General features: G+C 40.5%; 1 protein-coding gene across 2 annotated transcripts; it reads left to right on the top strand.

The window, feature by feature from the left end:
* The first annotated feature begins 7,593 nt into the window (after positions 1 to 7,593).
* Positions 7,594 to 9,300, top strand: LOC106312274 (membrane-anchored ubiquitin-fold protein 3). Of its 2 annotated transcripts, none has more exons than XM_013749848.1 (4): positions 7,594 to 7,754; positions 7,853 to 8,064; positions 8,306 to 8,476; positions 8,889 to 9,300. In XM_013749848.1, the coding sequence occupies exons 2-4, from the start codon at positions 7,935 to 7,937 to the stop codon at positions 8,942 to 8,944; spliced, it is 357 nt and encodes a 118-aa protein (XP_013605302.1). In that variant the 5' UTR covers positions 7,594 to 7,754; positions 7,853 to 7,934; the 3' UTR covers positions 8,945 to 9,300. The 2 variants fall into 2 exon arrangements, with proteins under 2 accessions (XP_013605302.1, XP_013605225.1); XM_013749771.1 differs by having other exon boundaries at positions 7,594 to 7,759.
* The last annotated feature ends 2,698 nt before the right edge of the window (positions 9,301 to 11,998 follow it).

Here is an 11,998-nt window from a genome sequence, read left to right as displayed (position 1 = left end):
GTAAAATAGTTTTGATTTTCTCTACTCATAAATACTTGAATCCTCTCCTAGTTTGGCTAATGAAAATAGGAAGTTTCAATTAAATAATTTAAGTTCTTGATCATTCACAAGTGAAGACCACCATTAATGTAAGTGTGATAGCATCCAAGGTCCAACAAGACACAAATGAGAAGACCCAAGACAAGCCAAACGTCTCTCTTCTCCAACGGTCTTCAGCAAAACAAAGTTTGTCGTCTTGTGGAACAGAGGCGAGTACGGGAGCTCAGCTGGAGCTTATCCAGAACCGTTTCGCTCCGTTACTTTGGTCATGAGCTGGCCGTCAACGTTACTTTACCTTTACAGCTATTGTATTCAAAGGATTCGAGATTGTTCTCTCGAGCCTATTTAATCTCCTTTGTATTGTTCATGAATGGTTAACGAAGATATTATTCAGTCAAAATCCTTATTGTGTTTCTCATATTCACATGGTATCAGAGCCATCTAAACCTTAACAGGTATGGCAGATCCAGTTACTACGTATCCGTTTCCGAGTAAAGTTCATGTCTTGAGCTCCGTCACACTCAAGCTCAACGACAGCAACTATCTTCTGTGGAAAACGCAGTTCGAATCGCTCCTGTCCAGTCAAAGATTGCTGGGATTTGTCAACGGCGCGGTCACCACGCCACCAGCAACTCACCGTGTCACCAGGAATGATGTTGAAGTGGAGGAAGCAAACCCTCTCTTTGAGACTTGGTTCTGTTCAGATCAACTTGTTCGGTCATGGATATTTGGTACTCTCTCAGAAGAAGTCTTGGGTTCGGTCCACTCGCTCACTACGTCTCGGGAAGTCTGGGTCTCTCTAGCCGACAACTTCAACAAGAGCTCCTTAGCTAGAGAGTTTTCTCTCAGAATAAGTCTTCAACTTCTGACCAAGAAAGACAAGACCTTGTCCGCTTACAGTCGGGACTTTAAGTCCATCTGCGATGCTCTGAGTGCGATTGGGAAACCAATAGATGAGTCCATGAAGATCTTCGGGTTTCTCAATGGGCTTGGAAGAGAATATGATCCGATAACAACTGTTATTCAGAGCTCGCTAAGCAAGTTCCCGGCGCCATCCTTCACTGATGTCGTGTCAGAAGTTCAAGGCTTTGATGTCAAGCTTAAGTCGTATGAAGAGATTCCTTCTCCAAATCCCCATGTTGCATTTTCAACGGAGAGAGCTGATCAACAAGTGGAATACAAACCACAGGCTCCTCAATACAATCAAAACTTTCGAGGCAGAGGTCGTGGTGGTTATCGTGGTAGAGGAGGCTACTCAAGCAGAGGTCGTGGCTTCCCTCAGCATCAGTCCAACGTCAGCAACCAAGGCGGACGTCCTACTTGTCAAATCTGAGGTAGACTTGGACACACTGCTCTCAAGTGCTACAACAGATTTGACAACAACTACCAAGCTCATGAAGCCTTCTCCATTATGCAAGTAACTGATGGAAGGGAGTGGATACCAGACTCTGGAGCCACGGCTCATGTCACAGCGTCTGCATCACACTTACAGCAAGCTCATCCCTACATGGGTAATGACGCAATCATGATTGGGGATGGCGCTTACCTTCCTATCACTCACGTTGGCTCTACCACCATTGCCTCCAAATCAGGTACAATGACACTTCATGATGTCCTCGTTTGTCCTGAAATACAAAAATCACTCATGTCTGTATCTAAGCTGTGTGATGACTACAATTATGGAGTATTTTTTGATGCCACTCACGTGTATGTAATTGATCTACTAAAGGAGAAAGTGGTGTCAAAGGGGCCTCGCAGTAATTGGTCTCTATACGTTGAAGAATAAAGAGGAAGCAGTCTACTTCTCTAACCGTCAGACAGCAGCGTCTGAAGATGTTTGGCACCTCAGACTTGGACATGCCAACTCAAGTGTTCTTCAACAACTCAAGTTATGCAAGGAAATTGTAGTCAATAAGAGCAGAACCAACCTCATTTGTGAGCCTTGCCAGATGGGGAAGAGTAGTCGGTTGCAGTTTAGTCAGTCTAAATCTCATGTGTCTAAAGCTTTGGAGAGGATACATTGTGATCTCTGGGGTCCCTCTCCCATTGTATCTAATCAAGATTTTCGGTTTTATGTTGTGTTTGTGGATGATTGTACTCGATTCTCGTGGCTTTATCCACTTCATAATAAAGCTGAATTCTATCAAGTGTTTATTGCGTTCAAGAATCTCGTTGAAAAACAGTTCAATGCCAAGATAAAAGAGTTTCAGTCAGATGGTGGAGGTGAATTTGTGAATCATCAACTGAAGAAGTATCTGTGTGACAATGGCATTCATCACAGAATCTCCTGCCCATATACGCCAGAACAGAATGGACTCGCAGAACGCAAATATAAACATCATGTCGAGCTGGGTCTATCTATGATGTTTCAGTGTCATCTACCTCTACAGTTTTGGGTAGAAGCCTTTGCAACTGCTAATCATGTCATCAACCTTCTCCCTTCGGCGGTTCTTCACAACAAAAGTCCCTTTGAACTTCTCTACAACACCAAGCCTGATTACACCAGTCTCAGAGTATTTGGATCGGCTTGCTATCCTTGTCTGAGAGCAGTTCAAACACACAAACTGGAACCCAAATCACTACAATATGTTTTCTTGGGTTACAGTGATCAGTACAAAGGCTACAAATGTTTGTATCCTCCTATTGGAAAAGTATATATCTCCAGACACACCATATTTGATGAAGAATGCTTTCCATTTAAAGATCAATACAAACATCTCGTTCCCTTGTATGAGACACCGCTTCTGAAAGCTTGGCAAGCTGCTACATCTCCTCCGGTTCATGTACAAGAAGAACAGATCACACGCTTTCTCAGTACTCCACATCAGACTCAAGAAGCTCCTGATATTGTTCAACAGGAAGTACACAATGATGATCAGGGGAATCAATCTGATCATAGTGAAGCTGGTGATCTAGATGCAGTTCTTCCTCCCGCTCCACCTGTTGTAGTGCCTAACTCTCACCCTATGCAGACTAGAGCCAAAGCTGGAGTCCACAAGCCGAACACTAGGTATGCTTTACTGGCACCTAAATCCTCTGGCTCCTTACCGAAAAACATCACAGAAGCCATGAAACATCCAGAGTGGAACAATGCAGTGATGACTGAAATGGGAAACATCCATCTTCTAGACACTTGGTCTCTGGTTCCGCAAACAGAAGACATGAATGTGGTCACAAGTCGTTGGATCTACACAGAAAAACTAAATCCAGATGGTACTGTGAGGAAAAGAAGAGTCAGACTGGTGGCAAAAGGATTTCAACAAGAAGAAGGGGTGGACTATCTAGAGACCTTCAGTCCTGTAGTGAGAACATCAACAATTCGTCTGATGCTTACGATTGTTACTGCCAAAGACTGGCCCATAAGACAACTTGATGTCTCTAGTGCCTTTCTTCATGGAGATCTCCAAGAACCGGTGTTTATGCATCAACCTGAGGGCTTTGTGGATCCTAACAGACCTCATTATGTCTGCAAGCTCACCAAAGCTCTATACGGACTCAAGCAAGCACCGAGAGCTTGGTTTGATACATTCAGCAACTTCCTGATAGACTATGGTTTTGTGTGCAGCAAATCTGATCCGTCTCTCTTCACATATGATTTCAACAATGTCAGTATGGTGTTGCTCCTATATGTTGATGATATACTACTCACGGGCTGCAATGATGAATGCATACAACTTCTGGTGAACACCTTATCTCAGCGCTTCTCTATGAAGGACATGGGAGTCCCCAAGTATTTCTTGGGTATTGAAATGGAAATGCTATCATCTGGAGTATTCCTTCACCAGCAAGCATACATTGACGATATCCTGCATCAAGCTGCTATGACAGACTGTAATCCGATGCCTACTCCGTTGCCACAGCGAATTGAAGAAGCAGACTCACCTGTTTTCTCTGAACCTACTTACTTCAGATGTCTAGCCGGGAAGCTTCAATACCTAACCATCACCAGACCTGACATTCAATTTGCAGTAAACTTTGTTTGTCAGCGTATGCACTCTCCAACGGTCTCAGACTTTGGTCTCCTCAAGCGCATACTCAGATATCTCAAGGGGACAACAACGCTCGGTCTACACATTCGCAAAGACAAATGTATGTCGCTGCTTACTTATTATGACAGTGACTGGGCTGGCTGTCAGCAAACCAGAAGATCCACAACCGGTTTCTGTACGTTTCTTGGATCCAATCTGGTTTCATGGTCAGCTAAAAGACAAGAAACAGTCTCAAGATCATCAACGGAGGCTGAATATAGAGCTCTCTGCGAAACGGCTCAAGAGATAACGTGGATGTCTCAACTTCTCAGGGATTTGAAAGTTCCACAGCCGCATGCTACGTTGCTCCTGTGTGACAATCTCTCAGCTGTCTATCTAAGTACTAATCCGGCTCTCCACAAACGGTCGAAACACTTCGACACAGACTATCACTACATACGTGAACAAGTTGCGTTGGGGTTAATCGAGACTAGACACATTCCAGCGGAGCTACAGAAAGCGGACATCTTCACCAAGTCGCTCCCGCGAAGGCCGTTTGAAATGCTTAGAAGCAAACTTGGTGTGGAAGTTAATCCCACTCCAAGTTTGAGGGGGGATGTAAGTGTGATAGCATCCAAGGCCCAACAAGACACAAATGAGAAGGCCCAAGACAAGCCAAACGTCTCTCTTTTCCAACGGTCTTCAGCAAAACAGAGTTTGTCGTCTTGTGGAACAGAGGCGAGTACGGGAGCTCAGCTGGAGCTTATCCAGAACCGTTTTGCTCTGTTACTTTGGTCATGAGCTGGCCGTCAACGTTACTTTACCTTTACAGCTATTGTATTCAAAGGATTCGAGATTGTTCTCTCGAGCCTATTTAATCTCATTTGTATTGTTCATGAATGGTTAACGAAGATATTATTCAGTCAAAATCCTTATTGTGTTCATTAATACATAATGCATTAACCTCAACATGTAAACTACCATTAACTTTATGCACATAGATTTTATTAGCCAATAACAAAAACAAGTTTATGAATGAAGTAACTTGATCAGAAGTGAGTAACTCCAAACCAAAAGAATCAAATCAAATTTGTTTTTGCGAATACTTCACGCATAATTTTCAAAAAAAAAAAAAAAATGATTAACTACTTTAGCCTTTGGGCTATATATTTTGCTAAGAAAAGGGTATCGTTACGGCTCAAGCACTTTTAATAGCCCAAATCATATATTTATGCCGTATGTAAAATCTCCACGTCTCAAACGTGACAACGACCTTGCGGAAAGGAGACCAGATTGGACCAAAAAAGGTTGTGTTTTCTCAACTTTTTTCAATGCATATAAATTTGGAAAGTTTTAGCAGATTTTGAAGAACTCATTACAATGTACATGTTATAGTGTACGTGGATTTTACTTCTATTTCCTTGTTACATTTTCTGAAATTACTTAATCTGATAATACCACTGCCTCTGATTTGGTTTAGTAGTGGTTTAATCGATCATACAAAAAAAACTGAAAAAGTATAACGATTTTGAATAACTAGTGATTTCCTTGTAGTGAACAAAAAAAAAGGTGATTTCCTTGTATTTTGGATTACATCAAACAAATAGTGTTTCAAGAACACTAGATTTAAATACAATAATCATCAATTAGAGGTAACAACTGAGGATGTAGATTTCAGCTTCTTCTATAAGTCGAAATCTAAGCGCAACGTTACTCTTGTCTTCTCTTCTCTCTTTTCTCTTCATCTTCTTCCCAACCTTCACGGTTTCCACAGTGTTGTTTCAGATAAGTATATATACATATACTAAAAGTAGTACACACTCTTTTATACAGTTTTTTTGTGTTTGATGATTTAAATATGGTTTTTGTGACAAGAGTTTCAAATGGGAATCATGGATGCAAGAAGGAGGGTTCTACAATTCTCTACTCAACTCAATCGAAGACCTTAGCAACTCTGGAATCACTCATGTTTGGCTTCCTCCTTCATCTCAGTCCGCTGCTCCTGAAGGTACATCCCATTTCTTAACGTTCACCTTCACCAAAATCTCAAACACCAATCATTCTCTCCAACAAACCATAACTTCTTCATCACTCTCTCAGGCGGCTTTCCCTGAGAGTCTTTTAGTAATCGAAAGTATATATTTCTTTCAATTAAAAAGTATATATTCGTAATCATGGTGATAGTAATATCACGAAATTAAATGACCACTCTAATCATTTTTTTTAAACTGATCAGTTTGTATTTTAGAGTATTTCCAGCTCATTTTATATATGTTTTTATAATCCATATAAATAAGTTAACAAAGTAATAAGAATTTTATAATTTCTTTAGTTACACTTCAAATTAGTCTAAACATTTATGTGAAGGTCGAAAGATGCTGGAACTCTTTCTTCTCTCCTTTCTGCACTTCTCTCTCTAAGCAATTTCCGGCGAAATTTGATTTGTCTTTTCGGCGGCCGGTCTCAACCGTCTCTGCCGTGAGAAGGCACTCTTTATGCGTCTCTTCTCCTCCGCTTTATGCCTTGCCTCATGTTGAGGCCCTAAAGCTTTAAGCAGTGGTTTGTAGGGTGAAAATTCTCGCGGCGGCGATGGTTTCTGACGTGGTAATTTGGAGGAATGGCCGGAAGCTATAGCTTCAAGTTCAGATATGAGAAGTTCGGATCTGGCGAGTGGACCCCAATCTCTCTTCGGTTCTTCCCCTCTAGGTCCACGGTGTTGAAGTGTTTTATGGAGAAACGGCGAGGTGGTTCGAGTATCGTTGGAGTGGGGTCTTTACGTGAAGGGGTCGTTTGCCTTAGATATTGAACTCTGGTGGTTTTCATCTATTGGCTTCCATGTCTGCTTCGTGAAAGCGAGTGGATCGTGGAGTGCGATTTTGGTCAATACAAGCTTATGTTCTGAACTAGGATACCGTCTAGATCTAGTGGTCTTCTTAATTTTTCCAGGTTTCCTCTTTTCAGTGGTGCTTTGTTGTCATGTCCGGTACTTCGGCGCTCCTTTGCATTTTTGTTCTCCTTCCAGATGGAAGTATATCCATCTTCCGAAGTATCTTTCTTCGGTATCTCAGTTCGTGCGATAAACCACCGTCGACGTGCCATCTTTTCGTAGGAAGGTTTCGACGGATTACATTTGGCGACGGCTGATCACTTCTTCTGGTTTATTCCTTTTTTTTAGTTTTCTTGCATTGTATGTTTAAAAAAAAATATATATATAAAAGCCGTTAAAAAAAATGAAACTCTAAAATATGAACCTTCTTAATTGCAATTTTCCTCTTATTATCTCACTTGACAAAGATAAGAAACTTATATGAGTACAAAGCATAAACATATAAATAGGTAAAATGTGAATTTCATGTCAAATAAAACCCATTTGTCAATCATTTTCTCTATAAGAAAAAAAAGGTGGGAACACTTTAAATGTTAGTTAATGACTTAATGGGGCTAATGTTCTACAAGAAAATACGGTGGGAACATTTTAAGTTTAACCGTCAAGAAGGTGGGAACACTCGATGATCGTTTTCACCACGATTAATTAAAAAGAGAGAACAAAACGATGTCGGTTTGATGGAGAATTAGACGAAAAGAGAAAAAGAAGAAAAGTGAAAAACCGTTGGGGGCTTGAGATTCGGTGGACTCCGACTCTTGAGCAATCGTCAAAAGCTTTTCTTTTCTCCTTCCTTCTTCCGCTTTTTCAACGATCCCAACGCGAAATCGATAGAGAGAGAGAGAGAGAGAGAGAGAGCTACTGTTCTGTATTCCGATTTCCCCTGATTCTCTTTTACTTTTATGTTTCTATCCTTGTCGAAGCAAGCTCTGATTCTACTTTTTGATTGGAACTGTTTCAGATCTGAAGAGAGTTGTGTTGAAGTCTGGTTTTTCTGAGAATCGGGAGTTGGGTTTTTGGAGGTCTTCGAGAAGTCAACGGAGATGCCGGAGGAGGAGTCGATAGATATCAAATTCAGGCTCTACGATGGCTCCGACATCGGACCCTTTCGCTATTCAGCCGCGTCTACTGTTGATTTTTTGAAGCAAAGGGTCGTCTCTGATTGGCCCAAAGGTTTGTTATAGTTTCCATCTTTCTTACAAAAAAAAATTCGAAATTCGTGTGGACTCTCCCTGAATTTTGTTATTTGTCGGTATAAAGGTGTGAGATTTAGAGCTGTAGAATGGTTATATTAGTTCACTTGAATGAAGTTACAAACACCAACTGATGATTAAGAATAAAAAAGACGAAGTCTTTATATGAATTATGGTGTGGTGATCAATTTCGTTTAAATGCTCCTTTTTTTTGTGTGTAGGCAAAACAGTTGTTCCAAAGGGGATAAACGAAGTAAAGCTGATTGGTTCGGGTAAGATCTTGGAGAACAACAAGACTGTTGCCCAGTGTAAGACACCATTTGGAGAGACTGCAGGTGGAGTCACTGTGATGCATGTTGTTGTACAGCCTTCTCCAGCAAAAACTAAATCAGGTCAAACTGTTCTCTCTTTTGTTTTCTTCATTGAGATCTTTGTTTGCTCAGAGCTTCCAGCATATTATGTCAGACTTCTTGTGTTATTTATTTTGTCACTTTTATTGATTTTTATATTCGTTTTCTGTCTCATATGCCTCATACATTAAGACTGATAAGAAGTGTACATCAGTGACTAGGGTCAGTATAGATAGTAAATGCATTGTTTGTTTTGTGACTAGGATTAGTTTAAATAGTAAATATATCGTGTGTTTAGTTTGTTTATTCAAACCTCTAGAGAATGGCTCAAAAATGTTTTTCAACCATAGTACCTACACAAACTTTGATCATGTGATTGAAACTAAGGCTGTGATTTCTAAGACAATGTTGAGGAATTCTAACTAACAGTTAAACAACTGTTTTGATTGAACAGAGAAGAAGGTCGATAAAGCACCCAAGGCGGTTATATGCACATGCACCATTTTGTGAAGGGAGCAAGACATGTATCATACACACCATCCTCAACTCTTCAGGTACAGAAGAAAACAACAACAAAAGAAAGAAAGAAAAAAAGTAAAAGTAAAGCTTCCCTCTAAGCTGTGGAGTATCTATCGTAACCTGGAAATGCAAGCTTTGAATGTGTAGAAAATGAGATTCTTTTCAAGTACCCATCATCTCTTAGCTGTTTTTGTTCATACAATCTGGTATACTTCATTCGCGTCCAAGCTGTACTGTAATAAACGGAATTTGTATAGGCCACTAGCTCTGAATGATTACCGTGTGAATTGTGATGAAGATAACTAATTATGTATCTATGAAAGAAAAAATATGTTGTGCCTTTATTCCTTCCACACCCCTATATACAAGACAGATTCCATTTGAGTACAATCGTGGACAAAAATGCAAAAATGAAATAGAATTGAATTTTGGTCTTCAAGGGGAAAATAAAGTTCAAACCAGGCGATGAAAAAAAAAACATTTTGAATTTCATGTGTTTGTACAATTTTGAAGTTCGTTAGGTGTTTTGCAAAATTAACGAGGCAATATTTTTGATATTTTCATTAGGTGTTATACAATTAGGTGCTTCCAGGGTAAGGAGGGAGAAACTTGTAGCAAGTCACAGAATGTGAGAAATGAGAATCATATACAGGGATGTTAAAATGGGCTTCTAGGAAAAGGGTTAGCCCAGCCCGCATTAAAAATATTAGCCCTAAACCCGCACTTTACTATCCGGGCCAAAATAGGACCGCTTATCTTGGTACTTGGGTTTTATTAGGGTTAATTTTTTTTTGCAGCAAACAGAGAAACATCGTCGTTTCCATTTTTCTTCTCACCATCTCAGAAACGAGAAAGAGAAACCAGTCAACGAATTGATGCTCGACTGCTTCTCTGCGGATTCCGATTCGAGCTCTTGATCGTGATCTCGTACGTCCTCATCAAGCTCTGCTGCTCCTGGTCCTGGATCGATTTCAACAAACCCTAGAGATCGATTTCGAAGAGCTTCGTCGGGTATGTTCTTCTAGTTTTGTTCTGGGTTTGTTGAAATCGATCTCTAGAGTCATCATAATATATAAATCGTGTGACCTTTCCGTTTATTGCAGGGTGCTTAGGAGGATCAATCCGTTTTAGAAAAGCTATTGGGAAGCTCGAACATTTTCAATATTTGTAAGTCATCACATCTTTCGATCTCTAGAGTTTGTGGGTTTGTCGAAATAAAGCTTTTTGAACTGATGGATTGTTGTAGAATTGAGATTTGTGGGTTTGTTCTTATTAGCCATGTAATGATTGTGTTTAGTCCCTTTCTTGCTTTGGATCATACGTGTAAGTTAAAGAACTGGAGATCTTGCTTGTGTTCTCTCAGTTTGCGTGTGACTAGCGTGTTCTCTTAGTTTTTGCTTCAAAGAACCCATTTGAATGTTTGCGTGTGTGAACTTGCTGTTTGTCAACACTTTGTCACTTGTTTAATGGCTTTTTAAAGCTTAATGGCTTAGCTTTTTTGTGGGTTTGTTTGAACTTCCCTGATTGACTGTTTGTTTATCTTTTGTTGCAGGCTGCAGCTTGGACTCACAAACAATACAAAGAATGGCAGTTCTTGAGGCAGAAAACGAATTGATGGACTTGGAGTATAATGAAGATGAAGACTCCCAAGAAGAGGAACATGATCTTAGTGTCAATGAACCTGCTCAGTCAACACATACTCAACGTCCAAAGAGATACACACGAACTCCACGATCCCCACGAGCTCCACAAGCTTCACGAGCTCCACAAGCTTCACGATCTCCACGAGCTCCACAAGCTTCACGAGCTTCACGATCTTCACTAGCTCCACGAGCTCCAAGAGCTAAACGGCCTACACAAGTACGTTAAAAAACTTCTAAGTGTTGGCTACACTTTACATCGGTAGGCGTAGAGTCTGATGGTAAAGAAAGGGCTAAGTGTCACTACTGTGGTATTAAGTTAGTCATAGATAGGAATCATGGAACTTCAACAATGAACCGCCATTCACGCTCTTGTCCAGAAAAACCAGAAACCGAAGTTGTTGAATATGATCCCAAAGTTGATAAGGAAATGGTGTCTGAGATTATTATTTATCATGATCTTCCTTTTCGTTATGTGGAGTATGAAAAGGTTAGAGAGAGAGATAAGTATCTTAATCCAGAGTGTGAGCATATGTGTAGACAAACCGCAAGTAGGGAGGTGTACAAGAGATATAAAATAGAGAAGCTTAAGCTGAAAGAAATGTTTGCAAGTTACCAGGGTAGAATGAGTTTCACTTCTGATCTATGGACGAGTCGTAGCCAAGTTAGGGGTTACATATGTCTGACTGCTCATTATATTGACGAGAAGTGGAAGCTACATAGTCACATCCTTGCATTTTGTGATGTCAAACCTCCACATACCGGTGAAGCAATAGCCAAGAAGATTTTTGATATCCTAAAGGAGTGGGGGTTAGAGAGAAGAGTGTTTTCCCTCACCTTAGATAACGCCTCTGCTAATGACAACATGCAAAAGATCCTTACTCATCGTCTGCAGAGTGGGAATGGCTTGTTGTGCGATGGAAAGTTCCTCCATGTAAGGTGTTGCGCCCACATTTTGAATCTGATTGTCAAGAAAGGGTTAGAGTTCGGTTCTAGTCTTTTGGTGAACATTAGGGAGAGCGTTAAGTATGTGAAAGCTTCTGATTCAAGGAAGGATTCTTTTGCTACGTGTCTTGAGAGCGCTGGTATTGAAAGCAGTGCTGGTTTGTCTTTGGATGTGGACACACGGTGGAACTCCACTTACGAGATGTTGGTGAGAGCTCTCAAGTTTCGTAAAGCCTTTGATAATCTGCATTTGTATGATAGAAACTACAAATGTTTGCCTTCTAAAGAAGAGTGAGATCGCGGTGAGAAGATTCGAGACTTCTTGAAGCCATTTAGTACAATCACAACATACTTCTCTGGAGTTAACTACCCCACAGCCAGTGTTTATTTCATGCTAGTATGGAAGATCGAGTAGTTGTTGAAGAGTTATGCAAGGTGTAAGGATAATGAGATAAGATTA

This window comes from Brassica oleracea, chromosome C1 (assembly GCF_000695525.1).
Source record: "Brassica oleracea var. oleracea cultivar TO1000 chromosome C1, BOL, whole genome shotgun sequence".
Lineage (NCBI taxonomy): Eukaryota > Viridiplantae > Streptophyta > Magnoliopsida > Brassicales > Brassicaceae > Brassica > Brassica oleracea.
Note: the sequence above shows the minus strand (reverse complement) of the source record. Positions and strands in the feature narration are given on the sequence as shown.